This window comes from Anastrepha ludens, chromosome 3, assembly GCF_028408465.1.
Source record: "Anastrepha ludens isolate Willacy chromosome 3, idAnaLude1.1, whole genome shotgun sequence".
Classification (NCBI taxonomy): domain Eukaryota; kingdom Metazoa; phylum Arthropoda; class Insecta; order Diptera; family Tephritidae; genus Anastrepha; species Anastrepha ludens.
Window position 1 is genome coordinate 14,803,540 of NC_071499.1, and position 25,154 is coordinate 14,828,693.

The window sequence follows — 25,154 nt, forward strand, 5'->3', positions numbered from 1 at the left end:
GCGCAAAATTAATCATCCGTTTTGAACTTTGAATAACTTTTTTACTTATTGATCTACCTGGGACTTGCTCAGCAAGAGAGGCAAAGTTTCTGGTTTCAAAACGCGGACGGACACGTACCTGTCTTTGTCTTACATTTCCAGACAGGCTACTCCAATATGGGTAACCCCTTTGGAGTACCTAATCTCTTCGTTGGCACAGCTTAGCCTGAGGTCAAGGAAGGGGCCATAACATTAGAGTTTCTTAGAGAGATAATTGTTGACATTCTGGAACAGTTGCCAGTTTGCATTATCTGTACGCGGCCCGATATGGCGGCGAATGAAATTTTTTTGGCGGAAAGAGGCTCTGGAACGTTGCAATACCAATCCTTTCCTAAAGTTCTCATATATGCCTTTGAGTTTTTTCTCATTCCCTAAGACGAAGTTGCGTCTCAGAGAATTTCGTTTAGTTGGCAAACAGGAAATTAAAAAGTTGCGTTGCTAAACTGGTTAGTTTCGAAGGATTATCATGGATGTTGAATCATTGAATAGAATTAAAGAAAGATTTCGAATACCGTCGCGGTAAAACTGTTCATCTTTTGAGGCTATCCACGGATCAAGCCATTTTTTGATGTATTCATATGAATGGAACTGCTGGTCAGCCAGACCATGTGCCATTTCAATGTTTCCAGGTAGATTTTAACGGGTTTGGCATGCCTCTCCGCGTATTGCGGCCCCTTCTCGCGCAGTGCTCAGCCCAATCGCATCAATTGAAGTCGACACCGATCCCCAGTGATGGTTCCGCTTGGTTTTAAAAACTTGGTCCCACCAAATAGCCTTCGCAGCGCCTCGGCCGAGGCGACGACGTAGAAACATGACCGGGTGATCGGGCAGTCCCCATGGCTTTCTTTTCTTTGGATTGCTGTAATGAATCCATTTTTCATCACCCGTCACGATGCAATGAAGAAAACCCTTCCTAGGGGCCGGTTCTGGTGTTTCATCTTTATCTAACCATTGGCGTTTGCGAACAGGATTATTGTAAAGGACCCATTTTTCATCACCAGTAACGATACGATTCAAAAAACTTTCATTTTCAGGGCATTGTAGCAGCTGAGAACACACATTCACAATCTGCTGAAGGTTAGCGACGGAAAGTCTATGCGGTACCCATTTTCCCAGCTTTGAAACCTTTCCCAACTGAACCAGGTGCCTGTGAACTGTTCCATGCGATGAATTTAACCTCTGAGCTATCATATCGACTGTCGAATTTGGCTCAGCTTCCACGAGTTCGAGCAAGGCATCGGAGTTAAAGACATCAGGACGACCAGCGCGCGGGGCATCTTCCACGTCGCAGTTACCACTTCGGAATTTTGAAAACCACTTTTGCGCAGTCCTTACACTTATGGTATTCTCTCCGTGAACAGTGTTTATTTCTGCAGCAGCAATTGTTGTATTTATATCACTTTCACTTTTATAAAAAAAATACAAAATATGCCTCATTTACGCGTTCGAAGACTCCATTTTATTTTTTAACAACACGTGCCTCTATCTGCGATTAAAATCACTTGTTGAATGCTCAATATATCAAAGAAAATATAAGTAGTCCCGTTATATTCCACGAATAATTTTTTGTATGCAAAAACCGTACAAAAATTAAATTATGGGTAAAATCCGCAAGAACTTATGGACTGACCTGATACAAGCTGGCGCAAAATTAATCATCCATTTTGAGCTTTGAATAACTTTTTTACTAGAATAATAAAAAAATGATTTTGAGTGATTGAGATATTTATTTTAGGCGTTACGCTTTCAAATATGCCGACGTTCGTTGCCATTTGTAAAAATTATAATTCTTTCGATTGGTTTTGCGCCACCTTGTATATACCCTATAAAAGAGCCGCTAATGTTTAACTTAAACGAACCGCGCTCGTGGGAACCGATCTATTTTTTTTTTTTGTGTATGCTGATATGACTGTAGGACACACATCTGCTACTTTTCAGCGCCCTCGGATCATTAGTGTCTGCCTGGCCGGCCGGAAATGTGGGCAAACAATTCTTGGATTTTGCATAATGAAAACGCGCCATCGCACCGAGCCCAAATTGTGCTGGATTATTTCACCAAACACCATCGTGCAAGCACCGTATTCACCTGATATGGTCCCGTGCGACTTCTTTTTGTTTCCCAACTTGAAGTTACCACTTCGTGGAAGGAGATTTCAGTCGGTAGAGGAGATCAAAGAGAATGCGACGCAACAGCTGAAGGCCATCCCTTCGTCGGCCCACCAGGGGTGCATGGAGAACTGGGTTAAATGTTGGCACATTTGTGCTACTTCAGACGGATCATATTTTGAAGGAGATAAAATAAATCTGCCTAAAATTTAACTCGGTTTTGTTTTATTTAAACATTCCCAGTACGTCCTGATCATACGGTATGTAAAATGTGATCAGATAGGTAGTAATTTTTGAAACAGGGCTTTTTTGACAGATCGCGCGTGACTACTGTCAAACTGAAGCTCAAAATGAGAGTTTCGCAGAAGATCCGGAAGAATCGATTCTGCGCCGATCTCAACAGCTTGGCCTACCTTATGGCATTACTTGGACGATTTTACGTAAAAATTTGTGTTTAAAAACATATAAGGTAAAGCTGGTCCAAGATTTGATGCCGGCCGATTTTCGAAAGCATCATAATTTCAGTCGTTGGGCTCTTGAAAAATTCGCCGAAGATTCGGATTTTGGTACCCGAAATTCGTTCAGCGATGAGGACCATTTTTGCTTAGTGGCTACCGGATTTGTCCTGAAGAGCAACCCGAAACTATTGAAGAGCAGCCTACATCCATTGAAAACAACCTCTTTTTGCGACCTATGGGCTGGAAGAATCATTGGCCCATATTTCGTCAAAGACGAGGCTAGCGCCAATGTAACAGTGAATGGCGAACGCTATCAAGCCATGATGAACCACTTCTTGATGCCGCAAATTGAAGCTCGTGATCTCCACAACATTTGGTTGCAACAAAATGCCGCTATTTTACATACAGCTCGTGAAACAATGTATTTACTGCGTCGTCATTTCGATGAGTAATTTATTCCTCGTCTCGGACCAGTGGATTGGCTACCAAGATCGTGTGATAGCACACCTTTGGCCATTTTTTTGTGGGGCTACGTAAAGTCTAAGTGCTGGATAAACCAGTCTCGATAGAGATTTTGGAAGTCAACATTACTAAAGTTTTCACGAGACGCAGAACGAAGTCTTCCAGCGAGTTGTAAAAGATTTGTGTTTGTGCATGGCGAAATTACGGTGCCGGTGTTGGCATCATTCGAATGGGCTTCTTTTTTTTTGGCGCGTACACCCTTTTTGGGTGTTTGGCCGAGCTCCTCCTCCTATTTGCGGTGTGCGTCTTGTTGTTGTTCCACAAATGGAGGGACTGTAGGTCCCAGTTTCAAGCCGACACCGAACGGCAGATATTTTTATGAGGGACTTTTTCATGGCAGAAATGCACTCGGAGCTTTGACATTACCTGCCGAGGGGCGACCGCTATTAGAAAAATGTTTTTCTTCATTTTGGTGTTTCACCGCGATTCGAACCTACGTTTTCTCGTTCTTCTTCCTGTTCTATTTCATTTTAAATTCCCATACTTCTAAATTGAGCACCCTTTATTTATTTGTCAGTGACACCACCGGTGTATGTACGTCTCCCTCTCCATCTCTCTCTGCATACCACCTTATGCATTTTGTTTTGCTAGTTGTTTGGTTTTTTTTGCATTGTTCCTATTCTCCTTTTACTTTTGCGGTGAGGTGCTGGTCACTTTTTGCTGCAACAACAATTGCTTTCTCCATTTTTATTGTCTTATTGTTTGAGAAGCTCCTGATGGCGCTTTAGCTGCCGATGCAACTGCGGTTGATGTTTTTATGATTGCTTAAATGTCACCAACAGTCAGTCCACATCAACTTTCCTGCAACAACATGGCCACAAATGGCAACCACATCTGTCACGCACACGACCATGATGTCCATCGGGCAACGTATGGGATTTGAATTTTCTAATTTATTTAGTGGACGATTACGGTGAATGCAGTTGGTGTAGTCGAGCTGAATTAGCCATGAATTGAGTTACAGTTGTATGTATTACAAAAGTAAGCCAAGGTAAGCCGTAAGGGCACAACTTTACAGGTATTTATTTGCTTCGAAATGAATAAAAATTTTAAAATTAGTCATAAAAAAGAAGGAAACAAAAATGTTTATTTAATTTTAATGTAAAATGATTAGCTACTTCAAGGCGTCGACATGATTTCAGTTGGACAGTCGCAGGTCTCTAATGAAGATGCCATTTTATGTTTGCGATCTTTATTGAAGAAGATTTGCGACAACTCTTTATTAAACGAAATCTTCACTGTCGGTCCGGGCCATACTTCTGTGGAAGCAAATATTACAAACTTAATGATGCTTATTTCTTGGGCAAACAATTAAAGTCCTCAAGGTGAATTTGATATGAGCAAGTCGCAAGAAAAAGCCAGACAATTTATCAAGGTTGGGCTACCGCTAAACCAGCAGAGACTGGATTTCGCTACCTAATAAATGATATTAATAACGTAACACGCCGTTGCAATATTTCTATCAATAGGCAAATGACTACAAAGGAACTTCGAGGACATAAACTAATTCATGACTCAGTTCCTCTCGGGCCACGGATACTTTCGGAGCTACCTATAACGCATGGGTAAGGTAAGCGACCCCAGGTGCATATATGTATGTACTGCGAAGCGCCGAGCGATGACGCTGAACACACATTTTTTAGTTCTAACAGATGGCTTGCGGAAAGAGATGCTCTGAGGGAGCAGATTGGCGACATCGCACCGAACAACATAATCAGCAAAATGCCCGAACGCGAGGACTGTTGGAACGCGGTAAAGAGATACATTGAAGACATATTACGAAAAAAAGTTATACCTGGACAAAGTACAACAAAAAAAAGCCGCACAGATAATAGAGGCACAAGAAGACGAGCCTATAGTATGAAAGCGGGTTACAAATAGGGTGTAAACCCAGATGTGGGTGAGAGAATTGGTCCTTTATGGATGCCGTTCTGGGACCTCCCGAAATAATACAGAAAGTAGTCTAGGGAGGCGAGAAGAGGAGGAGTGATTGTTTTAGTGGCCACACCAATCGAAGCAGTAGACGAAGGTCGCTGTAAGTGCGAAAGCATTTTGAACCCTCCCTAACCCAACAAAAAAAAATTCTAACACTGAGTTATAAATAGTCATGCTCTTCAACGTTTACTAAATTCGTTTACATCTACTAAAAAATAAAATCACTAAAAATTTCAAAGTACCCATTAAGATGCAAGTTATATGGCAAAAGTATCGAGCAGGTCATGGAATTTAATTTCCTGGGCGTAAAAATAGCATCTTTAAAAAATATCGTTGATAAAGTGCGAAGTCAATCCGATTGTGATGAAAGCTCAACTGAAAACATCACGGCCTATGGATGTCTGGATCCCGGTCCGAATGTCGCAAAAATTATAATTTTATTTAAAAAACAATAACAATTGTTTTTGAAAAAACTTGACCTAGTCCTAAAATAAAGATGATGAACAAGAAGAAGAAAATTTAATCCATTCTTCAAAATACTCCATCACATCAGATGTTTAAGATGTTGTGACACCCACAGGAGCAAAAATGACATTTTTTAGTAATTGTTATCAATTGGCAAGCATAGAATATTGTTTTTTTTTTTTGAATGACCAGGTGGCGCGAAATTGATCACCCAAATTTGTTTTTAATAACTTTTCTACTATTCATTTTCCAATGATTTTTCTTTGGAAACAATTATTTTCAAAAAATCGAGTTTTTTATATTTTATTTTCCTAATGTACATATATTTAAGGGGTTGTATACCTTGTGTTTTTCAAAAAAATCAAAATAAATTTTATTTCTTTATCGTAAAGTACAATCCCTTGAGAACATTTTTCAAAAATTTCATAGAGATCTGAGCAATAGATCGAAAGTTACAGCGTTTTAAATTGTGCGTCGTCACGTCCTGAGCGTACGGCCTCATGCGGAGCTTGAAACTTTAAACGCGATTATCTCAAAAACGTGTTTTTCCAAAAATGCTTTTGCGGTGGACGCGATTGCAAAAAAAGTATTCAACCGATTTTTATAATTAATTTTTTTTTTAAATTGTTCGTAATTGATGTCGCCTCTTAGTGAACGATCAACTTTTTATGTATAAATTTTTATTTTGCAGATATGAATTTTTTAATGCCAATTTTAGGACTGTAGAAGTGGAGTTTTTTAAAAACATGTTCCTATTTTCACAAAAATCAAAATATTTAATATATTGATCGTTCACTAAGAAGATATAACCCTATACTAATGAAATCTTTTCGATTTTTTGATTTCAGTTGACTTGGTGGACTTGAATCGCGTCCACCGCAAGCCTCTTCCAAAAAAAGGGTCTTGGGGGAAAACGCCATAACTCCGAAATTTTTAAATATTTTTACACAAACAAAGCCTTTTTTTTTCTTTAAACATTGTAATATCCAATAATAAAAACTTTTATACAATAAAATTATTGCTACATATCTTTAAAAAAAACCCAACTTTCGCTAATTTCACCGGACCACAAGGTATATAACCCCTTAAGAATACACACAGAAAATTTAATATCGTTCCGGTGCATATTTTCAAAGTTACACGCAAATTTGAAAAGGCATTTCAGAGTGCTTGAAAGTACAAGGGCGGAGCGGCAGCGCTTTTTCCTCAAATGGTGTTTTCAAAGTCGGTGGCCAACATAAAACAAAAACAATTTATACAAAAACAACAACAACAAAATTGCTCGCATATGATTCACGAACGTACGCGACCAAGTTCAACGCTATACGTTTTATGAATTATATTATTGTATATATGCGTCAAAGAAAATGTGCTCACATGTGATTCATTTGAACGTACCCGAAAAGTTTCCGCGTTTAAGTTTTATCAAATAACATGTATGTATGTACATTACATAAACTTACAAACCAATTAATATCAGGTCAGGACCAGGTAGAATTTTGCCTTGTAACTTTCCTCGGCTAAGTTTTGCTAGAAAATTAAACTGGATTGGCGCTTATCTAGTTCATACGTTACAACTAAACATGATCAATCTGGCAGTTTATCATAGTACAACAACAACTGATATCGATGGTACAAAACCGAACGGTACAGAAATTCTGTGAACAAAGTTGTAGAAAAATTAAAATAAATTGACCTCAACTTAGCGTGTATTCTAGTTCAAGTTCTTTGTTAAATAAATACAAAAATATGGCTTAAGGCTCCAAATTTTCGTCAGAAGAAATCGAAAAAATGCTAGAAAAAAGTAATAGTGATTGGGATTTCAGCGATAGTGATAAATATTTACCAAATGAAAGTGACGAAGATAGCTAAAACATCTCTGGAAGAGAGTCAGAAAACATAAGTTGGAACGAAAATGAAGAGGAAATGTTGCAGGAAGACGAAAATTCCGATGGAGTAGAAGCTACGGCAGAACCCGAACCTAAGGCAGAACCTGAATTATTGTGGTTGGAAGATGTTCTGGCTATTGGACGAGAAAAATTTACCGGAAGATCAGGTGCTCAGGACATTGAGTCCATTACTGATGAAAAAGGAGATATTAGTGTCCTACAAATTTATGAATATTTTGTTTCTAATGACGTTATCGAACTCATGGTGAACAAAACTAACAGTTATGCATTCGTATTACTAATGGGAATTGATAAGAAACAATCCATCGAACATTATTGGAAAATGAACGCATTGTACTATAATCCACTATTTCATGAAGTATCTATGTCATATAATAGGTTTTCATCAAGTTTACGTTGTTGGCACTTTGAGGATAATCAACCTCATAATCAAAATATTTCATATAATATTTCCCTGGGGCAGGGAACCTGTCAGGGCCGAAATTTTGGTCAAAAATCGATTTTTTTTTTTTGTTAAGAAACCGCCATTTTTTTAAATTTATTTTACTTTTTCCTTCGGTTAATTACTAGATTTAACACTACTTTAACGAAATCTGTTTGGTTTTTTAATTTCCGAGGATCCAGTTCAAAGATATAATGGTCACCGCAAAACGCCTTTTTTGAGAGGAGCTCCCGGAGATCAGCTCTAGCTCCTTTAGAAATAAATATTTTTACTAAAACTTAGTCTTAAAATGCAGTTAAAAGATATGTGTACAAATTTTTCGATCAATAAATTCAAAAGTTTTCTCAGAAAAAATTGTGGAAAATTCGCGTTTTTTCGTACTTCTAAATGTATAGAACCCCTTAAGAATGCAAATCGCTTTTGCCTGTTCTTTGCCAATTCGAAATTCTTCATTCTGATTTCAAGGTACGTTTTCCAGACATCGAATATCCTTTTTGTAAATATTTAGTGATCGTAAAGTCTCAAAAAGTTGATCATGTTGTACATTGTCATATGCTTTCTCATAATCAGGGAAACATAAATAGACACCTTTTTGTACGTCAATTCTAAATAAGCAGATTAACACAAAATAAGCCTTCATGAATTCGCATGCCATTTTTAAAACCAAACTGTGATATAAGCCCTTCACATTTTTTGTGTATACAATTATGTATAATTTTTAAAAATATCTTAATTCAGTGAAAATCATCTTTCGTTCGGGGTCAGCTTAAAACTTTAGGTGCCGCGATTTGTGGAAAGCATCAAGACTCAAGGACGAGAAGTTCAACCAAACATACTTTTGGGGGTGTATTTATATAAAATAGTAAAACCTTGTCAAATGTCACGCACCTATTTTATTGTTCAAGAGTATATGTATATCGGCGACAAAGTTACTACGCGAATGCGCGAATTATAAACACCATTATTCGGACACGAGCCAACAGAATAAAAACCTACCTATTTATCATTGGTACCCGGCAGCCCCATTGCCTCATACACACTTCTGCGTATTGGGCACACCTAATCACCAGCGCACACTTATTATATATATATTTATTCCTTTTACTCCATAGTGAAGCATAGGGCTACAACAAAACTCTTAAATCTGTCCCTGTCCAATGACATTCTTTTAATTTCATTCCAGTTCATTTCACACTTATTACACAGGGTATAATATCCAACACCTGCACCTACCGTCAAGCTACAGCCAGCTTGCATCACCTGGTATCAACAGGTTAGGTCACTGAGATCTTGCCGAGAACTTGCTTCTCACATGGAACACCACTTCGACAACAGAGGTCCTCTCCTTCTTTTAGAATACGCCACTGAAGGCAATATCAACAAAGTTTATACGTTTCTAAAGAGCACCGACATACTCCGTCGTATCTGACCCATCGCACCAGCCGAAAGCCTCTCCTGCGAGCTCTGTGTTGGCTTCAGTTTACCGAAAAATGTAAGCTTTTTAAAATAATATAAAATATAAAAATAAATAAATAAAAGATCCTTCCCCTCTTTTGGACAATTTATTCTACTCGATAGTAGAACACATTCACCAAATTCTATCGAAATCGAAACTATGAAGTTATTAGGATGGTACGTTTGGCATATTTTTACTAATTATATGGTACAATAAACATAGAACTGTAGCAGCAAAAGCGCTCAAACAAGTAATTCAGTGGTAAACCAAATAATTATTTCATAAGGTGGTTGAGAATTGCAGACATAATAGAGGACGCCTCTTGGCAGGCAATGACAGACCTCCGAGTGTATTTCTGCCATTAAAAAGCTCATCATAAAAAATATCTGCCGTTCGGAGTGGGCTTGAAACTGTAGGTCCCTCCATTTGTGGAACAACATCAGGACGCACGCCACAAATAGGAGGAGGAGCTCGGCCAAACACCCAGAAAGGGTGTACGTGCCATTTATATATATATACCTATATATCGCTTTGTATTGCTTTTTGGTATTGCTTTAAAAAACTAAAAATTTAATAAAATAAATATGAAGAGCAAAACCCTACTCCGCGCATTATAAAAATATCGTCATAACAAAAGTTGATTGTTTTAAACCATAACATAATAAAACTATGTTTGAAGTCTCGCTAGCAAAGCATAATAAAGCGAAAAGTTGATTAAAGTTTCGTTACTAGCTTCAATTATTCATTGTGAACTGGAGTTGGCTCTGCGAAAACATGTGCGCCATATGATGCGGTGCGTCGGTAAGACAATGTGCGCAGAGCGTTGACTTATCCGTATGTAGAAATAGCTGTTTATAAATTAAAAGCATTTTGCGTCTTTGGTAAAAGTTAACAATTTCTGCCAGCATCATAAATGCGAGAGCTTACACAACCACAAACACACAAACTGGCTTATTCATAAATGTAATAATACGGCGAGCGTTTGAGGTATTTGAAAACAAGTTCATATAAAGTATATACAGGGTAGTGCATGAGTGCGAGCACATAGAGGAGTTCTTTGTGTAATTGTTCTCGCTAACTGTCATTGGCTTTGTACTGAAGTTGGTTGTTGTCTTTAAAGTAACTGCCCTTTCCATAGAAGCCAACTCTTTATAGCTCAATTTTGCTAGACGATCCGACTTCTTTTCAATCGGGATGTCAATCCCGTGACTCCGCTACCTTTTATCTGCCTACAAACCTGGTCTTTTCGGGATGTGCGATGTTCTACGAAGGGGACGGAGGTTGATTAGTACATGTAATCCACACCATTGCTGGTATACATTGTTGGAGGACAACGAACCACGGTTTGAGCAGCGTTCTCCTCATCGGGTGTGGGGGGAAAGGCTCCCCTAGATCAAGTGGATCAATAGCTTCAGAGAGATAGGGGTATTCCTCCGCCATGTCATCTAAGGTAACCTTTTTTAAGAGTTCGTCTCCCATACCGGAATTGGATGCCACGTCGTCGCCTTGAAGGTTGTCTAACGCAACCTCGGTCGCCCCCGCGGATGAAGTTGCAATCCTGCGGTGAGTTTAATGACTACATCCTGCCTACAGACATGGAGACTCAATGCTTGGAAGCCGCAATTTTTTTCCACTTATGGCTGGCAAATGGGTCCAATGATTTATTGTTTACGATTATCACGGCTGGTCTCCTATTGTCTTCCACTTCGCGATGGCCTCTATTTTTATGTATTTGGTTACATCCTCATCCTCTACAGCATCAAAGTGATCGGAGTATTTCCCCACCATGTCCTCTAAGGTAACCCTTTTAATGAGTTCGATTATAATAACGGAGTGGGATGTCACCTCGTCGTCTTGAGGGTTGTCTATCAGCGCAGATGAAGTCGGAGGTGTTCTTGTTGGTTATATCCTGTCTGTAGACATGGAGAGTCAGTGCTTGGGAGCCATAATTAATTTCCACTTCCAGTTGGCGAGTGGGTCCTGTTTTGAATTATCACAGCTAGTCTCTTCTTGCCATCCACTACGCCAAACTTCGCTACCTTTCCATTGCTAAGGTCGGTCCTTTCACGGAAGGATCTAGGATCGAGCACGGTTCCGACTCTGATGTCTACGTGGAATCCAGCGGGACAAGACTAAACTTTGCTTTTGGAACGCATCTGTGTTTTAAGCGGAGGTGTATGCTGTTCAAGAAGCGATGAACTTTGTTGTGGAAAACCGATGGAGAAGCAGATCTATATGTGTCTGCAGCGACAGCAAAGCTGCGCTCATGGCTTTAGACAGCCCTTCAATCACTTGAAGTCGAGTATTGTAAATTTAGATTAAACTGTGTTAGCAGATATAAAATCCTGATGCAAGCATGAGAGCCGAGACGAGTGCGTATCGCGGGTAACGAGATCCCTGACTACTTAGCTAAGATGGGCACCGAGGCCAACTTCTTTAGCTCAGAGCCCGTTTTGCTACTCCCTTCTGCGGCCATGAAAGCCACGGCTAGCAAATGGGTTACTACAACCCACAAGCGAGCTTGACAGGCTGAGAGAGGCTGCAGATGAACTAAACTGATATTAGCTGTCATGTCCGATCGACTGTCGCAAGCGCTTCTGTCATTAAGCAGAAGGGACTACAGACAGCTGGTTGGACTGATTACGGGCCACTTTCTGTGGGCGAAGCACATGGAAAGTGTGGGCATCTCAGAAAATGCACTCTGCTCAGTAAATGGACAGCAGGATGAGACAGCGGACCACTTTCTATGCGTCTGCTCGGCCGTCGCTCGAATCAAGCTTGCGGTCGTTGGCACTGATGTGTTAAGAAGCGACCACCTTGACTCCTTGGCACCGCAAGATTCACAGAGATTTCTTCGGAGGTCGAGTAGATTTTTAGAAAATTAAAAAGGGAACCCGAATGCAGTATAAGGGAATTAATGTTGACTGAGTGCTGTACTTTCTAGTCTGTCCCGGCAAAAAAGGGTAATTCAGATTACCCAGTTTGACCAGTTTCAGCACTTCCTCTGGATCAGTGTGATGTCTGGTAGCCAGGCTCTGGCTATTGGCCGGTCGAGGATGTCTTCTCGGCGGATGTATTCTCAGGAGTCGTATTTTCGGAGGCCTCTGGCTAAAGCTTCTCTATGCAGTTGATTGCCAGGGATGCGCTTAAAGGTCTACGGATCGTTGATCAGCACTCTTTATTAGAGCGACGCTCGATTGAAACCATCCACCGACCTAGATGTTCTTTAACTGTCAATACTTCACTGTGATTTATTGCAATTTGCATGCAATTTGAACTCGGAGGTACAAGGTGGCGCAAAATTAATCACTCTCTTGGAAGTATACTCGAAAACATGCGACCAAAATCGAGAGCTCTCATATGAACTTCTTTCAATTCAAATATTACTTTTGAAGACTTTTTAAGTTTTTTTGTATCGAACTTTGTTCAGTACACCTTATGTGTCTTATTAGATATGTAACGAAATAATTTTCAGTATAAAAAAAACACGAAAAAAACATTTTTTAATATATTTTTAAATATGGTAGGAAAGCTTCTCAGGCTGTATTGATGCAATTTTTATTGGTTTTTTTTCCAAATTATGAACATCCAAATTTCGATACCAATCCCGACCTCCTGGGATCGCAATAACAAAATCCCAACAATCCCGAAACTGCAAACACTGAGAAAAATTTACATCGCTAATCTTCACAGTTTGTGAGTATAATTGGCATTTGTATTGCACTACCAACAAAGTTGCACCAAAGTCATTCTTACATGCAAGCGCCGCTTAGCAGTTCACCGCAAAAACAACACAAGCGAACAACGGCATGCAGCAGTTGCAGCTGTTAATTCACACAAACCACACAAATCCTTTCTTGCCGGCTGTTATGCGTTTTGTAAATGGCGTTGCATGCCGCAGTTTGGCGTTGTGTCTTCATTGTCATGCCCCGCATGGCTGCTGCTCAACTGACAATTGCTCCCTCGTTGCGCATTTCCCGGCGAGTTTTGCAACGTTTTTATGCATTTATAATTTGTAATTTTAAAACTTAAGTCAAACTGGATTTGGCACCAGCAAACAGCAAACAGCATTAAAGCTTCGTACCTACACACACACTCACAAACACATCTACATATGAAATAAATATCTTCACCGGCTGCATAGAACCCACCTCTTTATTATTTATGCTCACGTGAATAAATATTGTGCAAAAGTGCTTGTGGGCCTGTGTATGTGTGTGTGAATGCATTTGTGTCATAATACCATTTATGTTGGTGTTGGTGGTGTCGGCGGTGAGTGCATTTGGCGTATTTATTTTATGACTATTTTTTTTCTCATATGACAATGAAAAGTTTTGCGGTTGAATTTGTCCACGAAAATAAATAGGTAGGTACCCACCTATGTGATTATCAAAAGTTGTTCTTTAGTACCTTCAATAAATAAGAGCACAAATGTGTGTATGTATGTGTGAATTAATGTGAAATGATAGGAGCGGGCGCAAGTAAACATTAACTGGCAAAAATTAGTGTAATAAAATTACTGCCTTAAATAATGAAATCTCGCCACATATAGGCAGAAGGCAAAGAGTCGGAACTCATATCTTAAGAGTTTAGGACTTTATAAGGGCACAATAGATCTTGAGCTCGAAGTGCATAACTCCATTTTCATTGTAATCAAAACTTGGATAAATTTATCGTTCGTGACATTTTTTTAATTTTTAAACTCCCTAGAGATTTGACTATTAATCAACGACACTGATGTGGTAAATATTTTAGAATGATTTTATTTATTTCAGTCTACAGAGAGATGTCTTACAGACTAACACAATTGATCAAATTTTACAAAACGATTATGCTTAAATTTCTCAATACATTTTTTTTTCTTTTGTCAGGACAGACTAGCAAGTAAGCACTCAGACAACGTTAAGTCCATTGTCCTGCACTCGGGTTCCCTTTTTAAATTTCTTTAAATCTATTTGAGCTCCGTAGAAATCTGAGTAGGTCTTGTGGTGCTAAAGAGTCAAGGTGGTCGCTTCTTAACACATCAGTGCCAAAGACCTCAAGTCTGTTTCGAGCGAAAGCGGGGCAGACGCACACAAAGTGGTCCACTGTCTCATCCTGCTGTCCGGATAATGGGCAGAGTGCACTGTCTGAGACGCCCACCTTTTCCAAGTGCTTTTCCCATAGAACGTGAACCGTCATCAGTCCAACCAGCCTGCTACAGTCCCCTCTGCTTAGTGACAGGAGGAACTGCGACAGGCGGTCGGACATGAAAGGTAACATCAGCTTTGTCAGTCTACAGCCTCTATCAGTCCGCCAAGCTCACTTGTGGGTTAGAGTAACCCGTTTGCTAACCATGACTTTGCTGGTTGGAGAAGGGAGTGGCAGAACGAGCTCCGGGCCAAGGAAGTTGGCCTCAGAGCCCATTCTGGCTAAACATTTAGAAATGTCGTTACCCGCGATACGCACGCGTCTCGGGTCCCACGTTTGCATTAGGATATTATATCTGCCGACATAGTTTAATCCGAATTTACAATACTCGACTACTCTTAAAGTGATTGAAGCGATGTCTGAAGCCATAAGCGCAGCTTTGCTGTCGCTGCAGACACATAGAGATTTGCCTCTCCATCTGTTTTCCACAACAAAGTTCATCGCTTCTTGAACAGCATACACCTCCGCTTGAAACACAGATGCCTGCATTCCAAAAGCGAAGTGTAGTTTTGTCCAGCTTGATTCCACGTAGCCGAAACCGTGCTCGACCCTGGAGTCATCCCATCATCCGCATTTTGACCACAGTTCAGCCTCTGGCAGCACTACACAGTATCTCTTGTCAAGCAGGACTCTGGATGGCATGGATTCAAGGCGCATGGCGAGGGTCGTTGGATCGAAGTCCATGCCTACTCTGTTGTCCAATGCCGGAGAGGGGCCGAGCCAGTTCCCGTTGTGTTTCAGCCTACAGATGGCGTTCCAGGCCTCTCCTTGGATGAATACATTAAGTGGTGGTAGACTAACCAAAACATCTAATGCAGGGCCTGAAGTAGTCTGAAAAGCTTCGGTGCAACAAATGGCCACAGTGCGTTGTAGTCTCGATAAGGTCCTCCTGACTTTCACGAGAGAGGGTCTACTCTTCCATGATGCATAGGTGATAATAGGTCTTATCATACCCTTATAGATCTATAGACGCTACTTGGAGAAAGATCCCACGTTTTCCCAAAGGCACCTTTGCACTACCAGAAGGCTGTCAGTGCTTTGAATGTCTTTGTTTCAACGTGTGACTTCCAACGGAGCCTACTATCGAGGATTACTCCAAGATATTTAAGACCTTTTGATAGCTGGGTAGTGACTCGGTTTAGCTTAGACAGAACGAGTTCATCACGCATCCTCCTTCTGGTGAAGAGGACAATACCAGTTTTGGCGGGGTTTGCCAATAGCCCATTCACACAGCACCAAGTGTCAATCCGATCCAGAGTTTTCTGCACTTTTCTGCAGATGTTCATATGCGAAGGGCCCGTTATCTGACAAGCAACGTCGTCCGCATATGCTTGTGCATAGACTCTCGAATTGTTTAAGGTGGTGAGCAGAGGATCGATCACCTTGCACCAGAGCATTGGAGACCGCACACCGCCTTGGGGGCAACCTCTATTAACCCCGGATCACACCCGCGGACCTTCCTCTGCTCGCACCGTAACGATTCTTTGTGCCAGCATTGAACGGATAGAAATCACAAGCACCCGGTCTACGGCGTACCTACTAGCAGAGCCGCACATGCTGTCGAAAGTAGCATTATCAAACGCCCCCTCTGTGTCTAAAAAGATGCCCATGGCGTAGCCCCTCTTGTCGATAGGGAGCTCTACCCCCTATAAACAAGGTTTTGCAGTGCCGACTCGCAGAATTTTCCACTTTGATAGTGAACACCTCTAAAAGGAGCTGTTTAAAGGTTTCAGGTATAGAAAAACATTGGACAATATTAGGTATAAAATTATGGTAATTGTCTCTGCTTCGAGCTGCTTCAATCAACTGCCCAATAGTCCTAAATTCTGTCCACTCTCTGATGTTACGTAGCCAATTAGGGAAGCTAGGTAAATTTGAAAAAGTGCGAGGACCGTGGCTTTACGTGGGATTCGATCCCACAACCTCTCGGATGGTAGGGTAGTGCACTTACGCTAGACTAACGAGACCGCCTAGCCTTTTTGTGCAATTACTAAGTACCAAATCTGAGTTGTAAGCCGGATGATCTATTTATTCGATCTTTTGAGTGCTCAGAAACTTTCTTGTGTGAGCCGATACATGAGGACCCGCATTGTTTTGGTGGACGATGATTCATCTTCGGCAGTTGGTCGTGTACTAGAATTGACTGTTTTATGTTTCTCCAGTAGTACAGTTGCGATCAGATGTTCTGAAAAGACAGGCGACCATTTGCTTTGAGGTATTTCTCCCGCAAACAGCTTTTGTTGGACTAAGCTCGTCTAGGAGCACCCATACGGTCGATTACTGTTTTTGTTCCGGCTCATATGCATAGATCCAAAAAGAGTCACCTATTATATTGTCGTAGACGTACTTTGAAACACCACTGCAACGTTTCTTGACACCAAACAACACGAGTCTCTTTTGGGCAATTGTCAAAATTTTACTAAGTGTTGCGCAGGTCACGAGGCAGTTGGAGCTCTTCGTTTGCGATGGTTCGATGTACCGGAATTACTCAGGTTTTTCCAACTACCACCCCATTAAACTGGCCCTATCTAGCGCGCCTCATCCTTTCATTTCCTTTCTAGCGGTTTGGTTAGAGTAAAATAAAATAATCACGTTTGTTTATTTAACTCCTTTCCATTGGATGGCAACTCATGCGCTTTAGAATTAAATGCTTTCAAGTTGCACCATAATTTTCACACACTAATGAATGGTTTTATGGTTTAGCTGCTAAGCATAGCAACACCAAGAAATGCATTTTATTTGTGCGCACTTATACGCATATGAAAGTTACACACACACACACCTACACATTTACATAGCCACCTCTGCTTATGACCGTTGGTACAGTTACACAGTTTTCAGTTGTTGTCGTTGTTATTTTTGCTGCTGGTGGCAGCAAGTGGTTTCAGTTCAAGTGTCAAAAACTGCATTGTTGCATCTAAGGCAGCCCAGCTCACGCCTCTGCAGCTCACGCGATTATAAAGTCGGTCAGGCAGCATATTTTTCATCCAAGTAATATATTATTTTATTGTTTTCGCGGCGCTTTTGTTTCGCAAAGTTGCTGTTGGCGAATGAGTGCTGCTGCTGGCAACTGAAAGTTGTTAAATGTGTTGTTGTTGTTGCTGTAAATGAGGTTTTTCGTTGGTCGCTTAACTACTGGTGGTGGTGTTCTTTTAATGAATGTATTATGAGAATTCTATGGACATTTGCGAGTCTAAAAGGTTTAGCTGAGTTTAGAGTTTTTCTTTTCTAGTGTTTTTTTGCTGTTTTTTTGTATTTCAAGTGAAATAAATATTTTGTTAGCATTTTATGGCTGAAGTGCTTAGTGCTGCTGCTGAAACAACAGTTGATGGTAAGTGAGAAGGAGGGAGTTGAATTTTTAAAAATTTAGAAATAATAACTCTTTATAAAGCCAAATGAACTAATCCCAGAAATGTGCGCTCTTGTCGTTGTTGGATGGGGAAGAACGGAGGGCGAAATAGTGTTTTCGCCTCAACATCCCCTTATATACGCATAGTAAGAGCTCTTATAATACTGATTTATTTCAATGACACTTTTTCTACGTACACCTCCAAAAATGCATTAAATGTTCTTCTTTACATAGAGAAAATTCGAAAGATCGTCAGGAAATAATTATCAAAAATCAGCGAAAATTCCCAGCGACTTTCCACTAGCACTTTGTTGCATTAGAATTGAATAATCTAAAAAATTATGTAATCAAACAAAAGACACAGATTCTGTTTAAAAATCTAAAAGTCTTATGAAAATTTGTTGAATTTTTATAAAAATTGTTTAATAAACTTACTTATATACTTATACAGGGTCCGCCATATAACTTTACGGAATTAAAAATGCTATAAAAAAGAAACTACGCAATATTTTTCCAAACTGTTTTTTTTTATTTTGAAGTACAATCCCTCCGGTTAATGATGGAATACAACTTCATTAATATGGCTGCCTCGGCTAGCCATGCACCATCCCATACGATCGGTCCAATTTTTCAACACATTTTCGATTGTATGCGGCTGTATTTCAGCTATGACATCGCGTATGTTGGTCTTCAGTGCATGAATTGTTGCTGGTTTGTTGGCATAACACTGGTCTTTGACGGCACCCCAAAGATAATAATCCAACGGCGTCAAATCGCAGCTCCGAGGCGGCCAAACGATATCAGAATTTCGGCTGTTAATGCGATCTTCGAAGACACTGCGCAAAAGATTGGCACATTCTGCAACATCACCATGATTTTCAAAGTAATGTCGCAATATTTCCAAGCGTTCTTAGAGCGTATACACAACCATTTTCGTTCAGCGGAAGAATAAAACTAATTTTCTGTCAAATCAGATGACAGCTAAGTGTTACCATTCTTCAAATAATACCTAGTTCAAATCCGTAACGATAGATGGCGGGCCCTATAGTATGCCCAATGACATTAGGCCTGGCATTAGAAGCTCTGGTTAGTCCAGCACCACGTGATGCTTTCATCCAAGGAGAGGTATTGAAGGCCATATGCAGGCTGATGCGCAATGGGAATTCGTAAGGCCCCAGAGAAGGCATGGACCTCGATCCATGTCCCTTGACTCCCTTTCAGCAGGAGTCGTACTTGAAAGGAGATACAGTGTGGAGCTGCAAAAGGCTCACTTGCGGTCAAACACAGAAAATGAGCCCGACAAACACTGTTTTCGCATTTTTACGTATGGCTCCAGGACGGTTCCGGCTCTAGTGTCTACGTGGAATCCAGCAGGACAAAACTACACTCTGCTCTTGGAATGCACGCATTTGTGTTTCAAGCAGAGGTGTATGCTGTTCAAGGCGCGATGAACTTTGTTGGGGAAAATGAGAGGCCGATCTGTATGTGTCTGCAGCGACAACAAAGCTGCGCTCATGGCCTTCAACAGCCTTCCAACCACTTCAAGGTTAGTTGAGTGCTGTAAATTCAGCTTGAATTATGTCGGTAGACATAATATCCTGAAGCTAATATAACATGGGTCCCGGGACACGTGGGTATCGCGGGTAACGAGATCCCTGACTCTTTGGCTAGGATGGGCTCTGAAGCCAACTTCTTTGGCCCGGAGCTCGTTCTGCCACTCCCTTCTGCAACAATCAAAGCAATGGTTAGCAAACGTGTTACTTTAATCCATAAGCGGGCTCGGCAGTCCGAGAGAAGTTGCAGGTGGACAAAACTGATGTCGTGGCCTGGCGCTGTCGTGAAGGAGTACGGTTTGGCCATGTCGATCAGGTCTTTGCAGTCGAATAGCCTCATTCACGAGGTGTAGCTGAGCAATGTATAGCTTTTTAGCTGTTTATGTATGGGCACCATTTCTCATCTCCCGTGACGATTCGGCACAAAAAACATTGCTTATGACCTCGAGTTGATCGATGATGGTGAGAAGCAATTTGAAGGTAAGTTTCTTTGTTTTTTTCGTTGAGCTCGTGAGGCGCCCAGACACCCAATTCTTCGGTAAATCCCATTAATGAAGCTGATTGAGAATCGCTCTATGGTCGCAGCTCATTTTTTCCGCGAACTCATGACTGGTTGGCAACCCCTCTCCTTCAAAAGTGATATTAGACATTCTTCGTCGAATTCAGAAGAACTGCCGCTGCGGGACGTGTCATCGACGTCGAAGTCACCATTTTTGAACGTGGCATTTTCGTGCTTTGGACTCACCCATGACACCTTCTCCATACATGTCGCAAAATTCCCTGCCTTCTTCGGCAGCTTTTTGACCTCGATGAAAAGCAAAGAAGAGCAGGTGCCGAAAATGTTGATTTTTGCCTCCTGCGTATTTCGTTTCTAAGCCTCAAAACTAATAAAAAATTAGATAACTCAGGAATATAATCAACATAATTTTATAGAGCAGCAAGAGTTCTATTGAATGAATTCTTACCATTTTCCAAACAAATACTAAAACTGCTATGAGCCGCTATGAACTTATTCCCCAGCCCAATAGAAATTTGTATTGGCTTATGGGTAAGCAATCACCCGAAAGAAGATAATTTTGTACAAGGAAATACTTAAACCAGTATGAACTTATGGCGCTCATATATGGGGTTGTTTCAACCATAGAAATATTCAACTAATTCAAAGGTTCCAAAATATAGTGCGAAAATGTGCCGTTCGTGCTCCTTGGTATAGTCGTAGCCCTGATCTCAAATGTGATCTCGCTCTTGATCCAGTTCATTAGTTTGCCCTTGATTGCTCATTAATTTTAAATATTTTGTAACTAGTCGTATAAAAATTGAATAAAAAAAATGAAAAAATTGGCAGATACAATAGGGCGGAGATAGGTATTGGAAGTTGTATTCTGGTTTAGAATAATTTTTTAATATTTTTTTTATTTTTTTGTCAAAGATAATATACTCGTAATTAAAACCAAACTTCTATGACTCAAAGTGCAGGCCACTTATGGCTAGCAAAACAAAAATAATTTGAAGAAGAAAAGTTTGTATATGGCGCATATTTTTTACGAAAGCTTTTACTTTAACACCCATTGGAGAAAGAAAAAGAGGACGCCCACGAAAGCGATGGTTAGATGACGTCGAATCAGGTCTTAAGCAAATGAACGTACACAACTGGAGAGATGTAGCCATGGATAGAATAAAGTGAAGAAAAATTGTTAATGAAGCTATGACCCACCACGGATTGTGAAGCTAAGAAGAAGAAGAAGCTTTTTTTCACGTACTGGTAAAAAACATTTAATATTGTTTCCATTTTAATAAGAAAATACAGGTATTTGCTTTAAGTTCGGAATTTTTGAGGATACTTATTTTCAAAATGCGGAGGTGCAAATCATCTTGGAAATGGTGCATGTTTCTATGCAGCGAGCAAGCTCTGAACAGCAGTTGAATCTTTAGAAATTTACGGAGACTTAAGTGACAATGGCTTTCGATTGCAATTCTCTACTCATTGAATTCCTTGCCATAGATATTTTCTTTTCAGAGTTAGTTCAGATACCCAATTATAGGAATTCATTCACCATTTCATGCTACAACGATAAGCGAAGGAAATTCCTTGCCTAATGGCAGCTCTAACCACATTTGCACGTGTTTCTTCGCAACTTCAACCCCTGAGCATCACTGCACACAAAACACAAACAAATACTAAGCAGAAGAAAAAAAACAAAAACTAGAAAATAAACAACAATAAAGTGCCGCTATTTACGAGCACAGCCTTCAGTTGTGGCAGCAATCGCTTGCTGCAAACCACGTGTTGCACATACCGAGTAATAACAACAATTCCCCAAGTGCGATGTAAACAAACCGGCAACACAAAGCACATCATTTACATGGCGGGAGCTCTCTCTAACGCCCTTTCGCTCTCTCTCTCACACGCGCACTCTTGAGCAATGCTTTGACGCGTACACTGAGAATGAGCGCTCAATGCGATGGAAAAAAGCTTTCAGTTGGCTGCAAAGCTGCCGGCAAAAGAATTTTCCGGTACAACAAATCAGCGCAGCCAACGAAGTGATGAAAATGCCGCCGAAGATGTTGACCAGTCAGTGTTTGGCAAAGCGTGTGCGTGAACAGTTCGCAATTTGTGAATGCGGCGCGTGAAAATGTGGAAAAACTATTTTTAATGCTTGAATCGAAGGTGAAGAAAAATCGTGGGCCCGCAGAAGACATTTATTCTTATGAATTTCAAGTTTTCAGTTTAGGAAACATTTCGCGTAAATTGTAAGTAGGAGCTTTGAGAATTGAATTTTTTTGAATTGATGAGCGATCAGAGAAGAATTGTGTGGTCAAGTGAGAAATAAATAAATTAAAAATGCAGCGCGCGCGCGGAGTTAATAGAGTTGTGTATACGCCGTGTGCGGCGCGTAGTTGCGAAGAATAAAAAAACTTGTTTATAATTAAAAATAATTTAAATACACAAAAATTTTACATTTTAATTAAGAAAAACTAAATAAAAATTTTAATTTAAATGAAAAAAAAAAAAAAATTTTATTTTTAACGAAAAATTTATAAATTTTATTTAATTAAATTTAAACTTTTAAATTAATAAGAACTAATAAAAAATAATTAAAAATTTTTTATTTTAAAATAAAAAAAGAAATAAAATTAAAACAAATAATCAAAAATTTGTTTATAATTAAAAATAATTTAAATACAGAAGAATTTTACATTTTAAATTAATAAAATGTATATTAAATAAAATTTTTAATTTTAAATGAAAAAAAAATTTTTTTTAATTTTAATGAAAAATTTATAAATTTTTTTAAATTAAATTTAAACTTTTAAATTAATAAGAACTAATAAAAAATAATTAAAAATTTTAAATTTTAAAATAAAAATTAAATAAAATTGAAAAAAATAATCAAAAACTTTAATTTTTTTTTTATTAAATTTAAAAAAAGAATAAAAAATTTTAATTAATAAAAAAAAAAAATTTAAAAAAAATCAAATATTTTACTTTTTTTTAATAATTTTTTTAATTTAATATAACAATTTTTAAATTTTTAATTTACACTTTTCCCCCTCCTTCACTTTATTTAAATTAAAAAAAATAATAAAAAAAAAATTAAAAAAAAATCAAAAATTTTACTTTTTTTTAATAATTTTTTTAATTGAATATAACAATTTTTAAATTTTTAATTTACACTTTTCCCCCTCCTTCACGCATTTGCCATAATGTAGTTGTTGTTGTTGCTCTACTTGGTCGCATTTAGCACCATTTCACGCGCAATTAAACCACTGCAATTGCTGTCATCAGCGCGTTCGCTTTTGTACCCTGCCAGCCGGACGGACACTGGCGAGCCGAACAACCGGTGCCGGCTATCAGCCGCATCTCTGCTCTACGCCAAATTTCCGCGTTTAATTGATTGGAAAATCACATAATTTGGTGCACAATAGTGAACTCGCAACTGCTGCATTCCACAAATCCTTTTGCCGCCGATGCAGTGCATTTTTACGCTTGCAACATTATTGCATGATGTTGCTGTAAACCCATCAAAAAGACTATACAATCACGTGGCATGCGCTACACTTTTTGCATAGCAATATTTTTGCGCTATTTTGCATCCTTTTAACAAACATTTGTTTTCTTGTTTTTTCGTTTTAAATTTTTATTTTCCGCTCACCTTTTGTTTGATTGTTAATTTATCTGCGCGTCTGTTTATTCAACTCTCGAGGCCCGATTGTTTACTCACTCATCAATTAATTAATTATTAATTTGTGCGGAAAACGCAGCGAGTCGACAATGAGTCAACTGCACTCGCGACTGACGTCTGACGTGCCCATATACAGATGTGTGTGTGTATGTACGTGCGTGATCAATGTTTATGGCTGCATGCATCGTTGAGTACAATTAATATGCGGCAATAACGTGCGTGCATTACGAATGCTACAGTGAATTTGTAGCAAAATTAAAAAAAAAAAAAAAAAAAAGCACAAAAATTTATACGAATTAATAAACGAAAAAGAAATACTTGCGTTTAAAAAAAAACGTTTAAAATATCGCATTACATTCAATCAAAGTAATGCATTTAAAATAAATAAATATCGCCTTTGCTTCTGTAGCTGCTTTTTCTCGCTCATAGTGTGTCATCAGCGTTCTTTTTGTCCGGTCTTTGGCTTTCTTTGCCATGGTGAATGACACTATCGACATTGGTTCGCACATTTTAGATTTTGATTTAGACGCATCAGCGTCACAACAGCAACAAACGTTGCAGCATTCCACCAGCAATAATACGCTTCAAATATCCACTGCCAAAATTCAACAAAAAGTGAAAAATGAAAAACTGGCAAAGGCGGATAAACAGGACAAACAGGAACAGCGAAATTCTGTGAATCTACAAATTCTGCCAAGCAGCGCTGAGAATTTGAGTTGGACATTTTTCGAAGAAGTCTCCACATTAGACAATCAATTGCGCGGCAATGAAGAGGTGAGTGCCAACATTTAGTTAAAAACAAATTTTTTTTTTATAAATTTCCTAAATATTGCCCGCTGCGCTGCCCGCAAAGTGTTTCACATTTGGCGCAAAACAAACGTAGCTAACAAACTTAAGCATTACTGCAAACTTATAAATACTTAACTATTTTTGGTTTTACAAAACATCTTAAAAACAAAGTAGCGAAAAAAATTTAGGTTTCAAATGAAATGTAGGGTTTTCTAAACAGAGGTGTTATTTTGATATTCAAAGAAAAATGCTGTTTTTTTAATATAAATGATCGGATGTTTATTTCATTGTAAAGAGGAAGGTATGCCGTTAACAGTGGAAAATAACATCAGGCAAATGATCACCACGACCACGCTTCCAGGACAATACCCCTTTTTATGAAATTTTCCATAACCGAATTGCAAAGTGGCTGCCCTATGCCCTCGATAGCCCCACGAATTCCATCTTTGAGGTCTTGAATCGATTCTGGGCTATTGGCGTAGACCTTCTCTTTCACCTGTCCCCAAAGAAAAAAGTCACAGGGTGTTAAATCACAAGATCTCGGTGGCCAATTGTGATCACCTCTTCGAGAGATAACCGGTCCGGAAACTTTTCCCGTAAAAGATCAATGGTTTCGTTGCTTGTGTGGCACGTAGCGCCGTCTTGTTGAAAATAAACGTTGCCCAGATCAATACCATCGAAGTCCGGCCATACAAAATCGTTACTCGATCTCTCGAAATAACACCTGTTATTGGTGGAAAAACCGCTATTAGGCGG

General features: G+C 39.3%; 1 protein-coding gene across 1 annotated transcript in view; it reads left to right on the forward strand.

The window, feature by feature from the left end:
* The first annotated feature begins 22,015 nt into the window (after positions 1 to 22,015).
* Positions 22,016 to 25,154, forward strand: part of LOC128857049 (uncharacterized) — a 73,709-nt gene continuing 70,570 nt past the window's right edge. The window contains exons 1-2 of the mRNA XM_054092588.1: positions 22,016 to 22,176; positions 23,689 to 24,383. Coding sequence (XP_053948563.1) covers positions 24,084 to 24,383 — 300 coding nt within the window. The 5' untranslated portion in view covers positions 22,016 to 22,176; positions 23,689 to 24,083. The remainder of the gene's footprint in view (positions 22,177 to 23,688; positions 24,384 to 25,154) is intronic.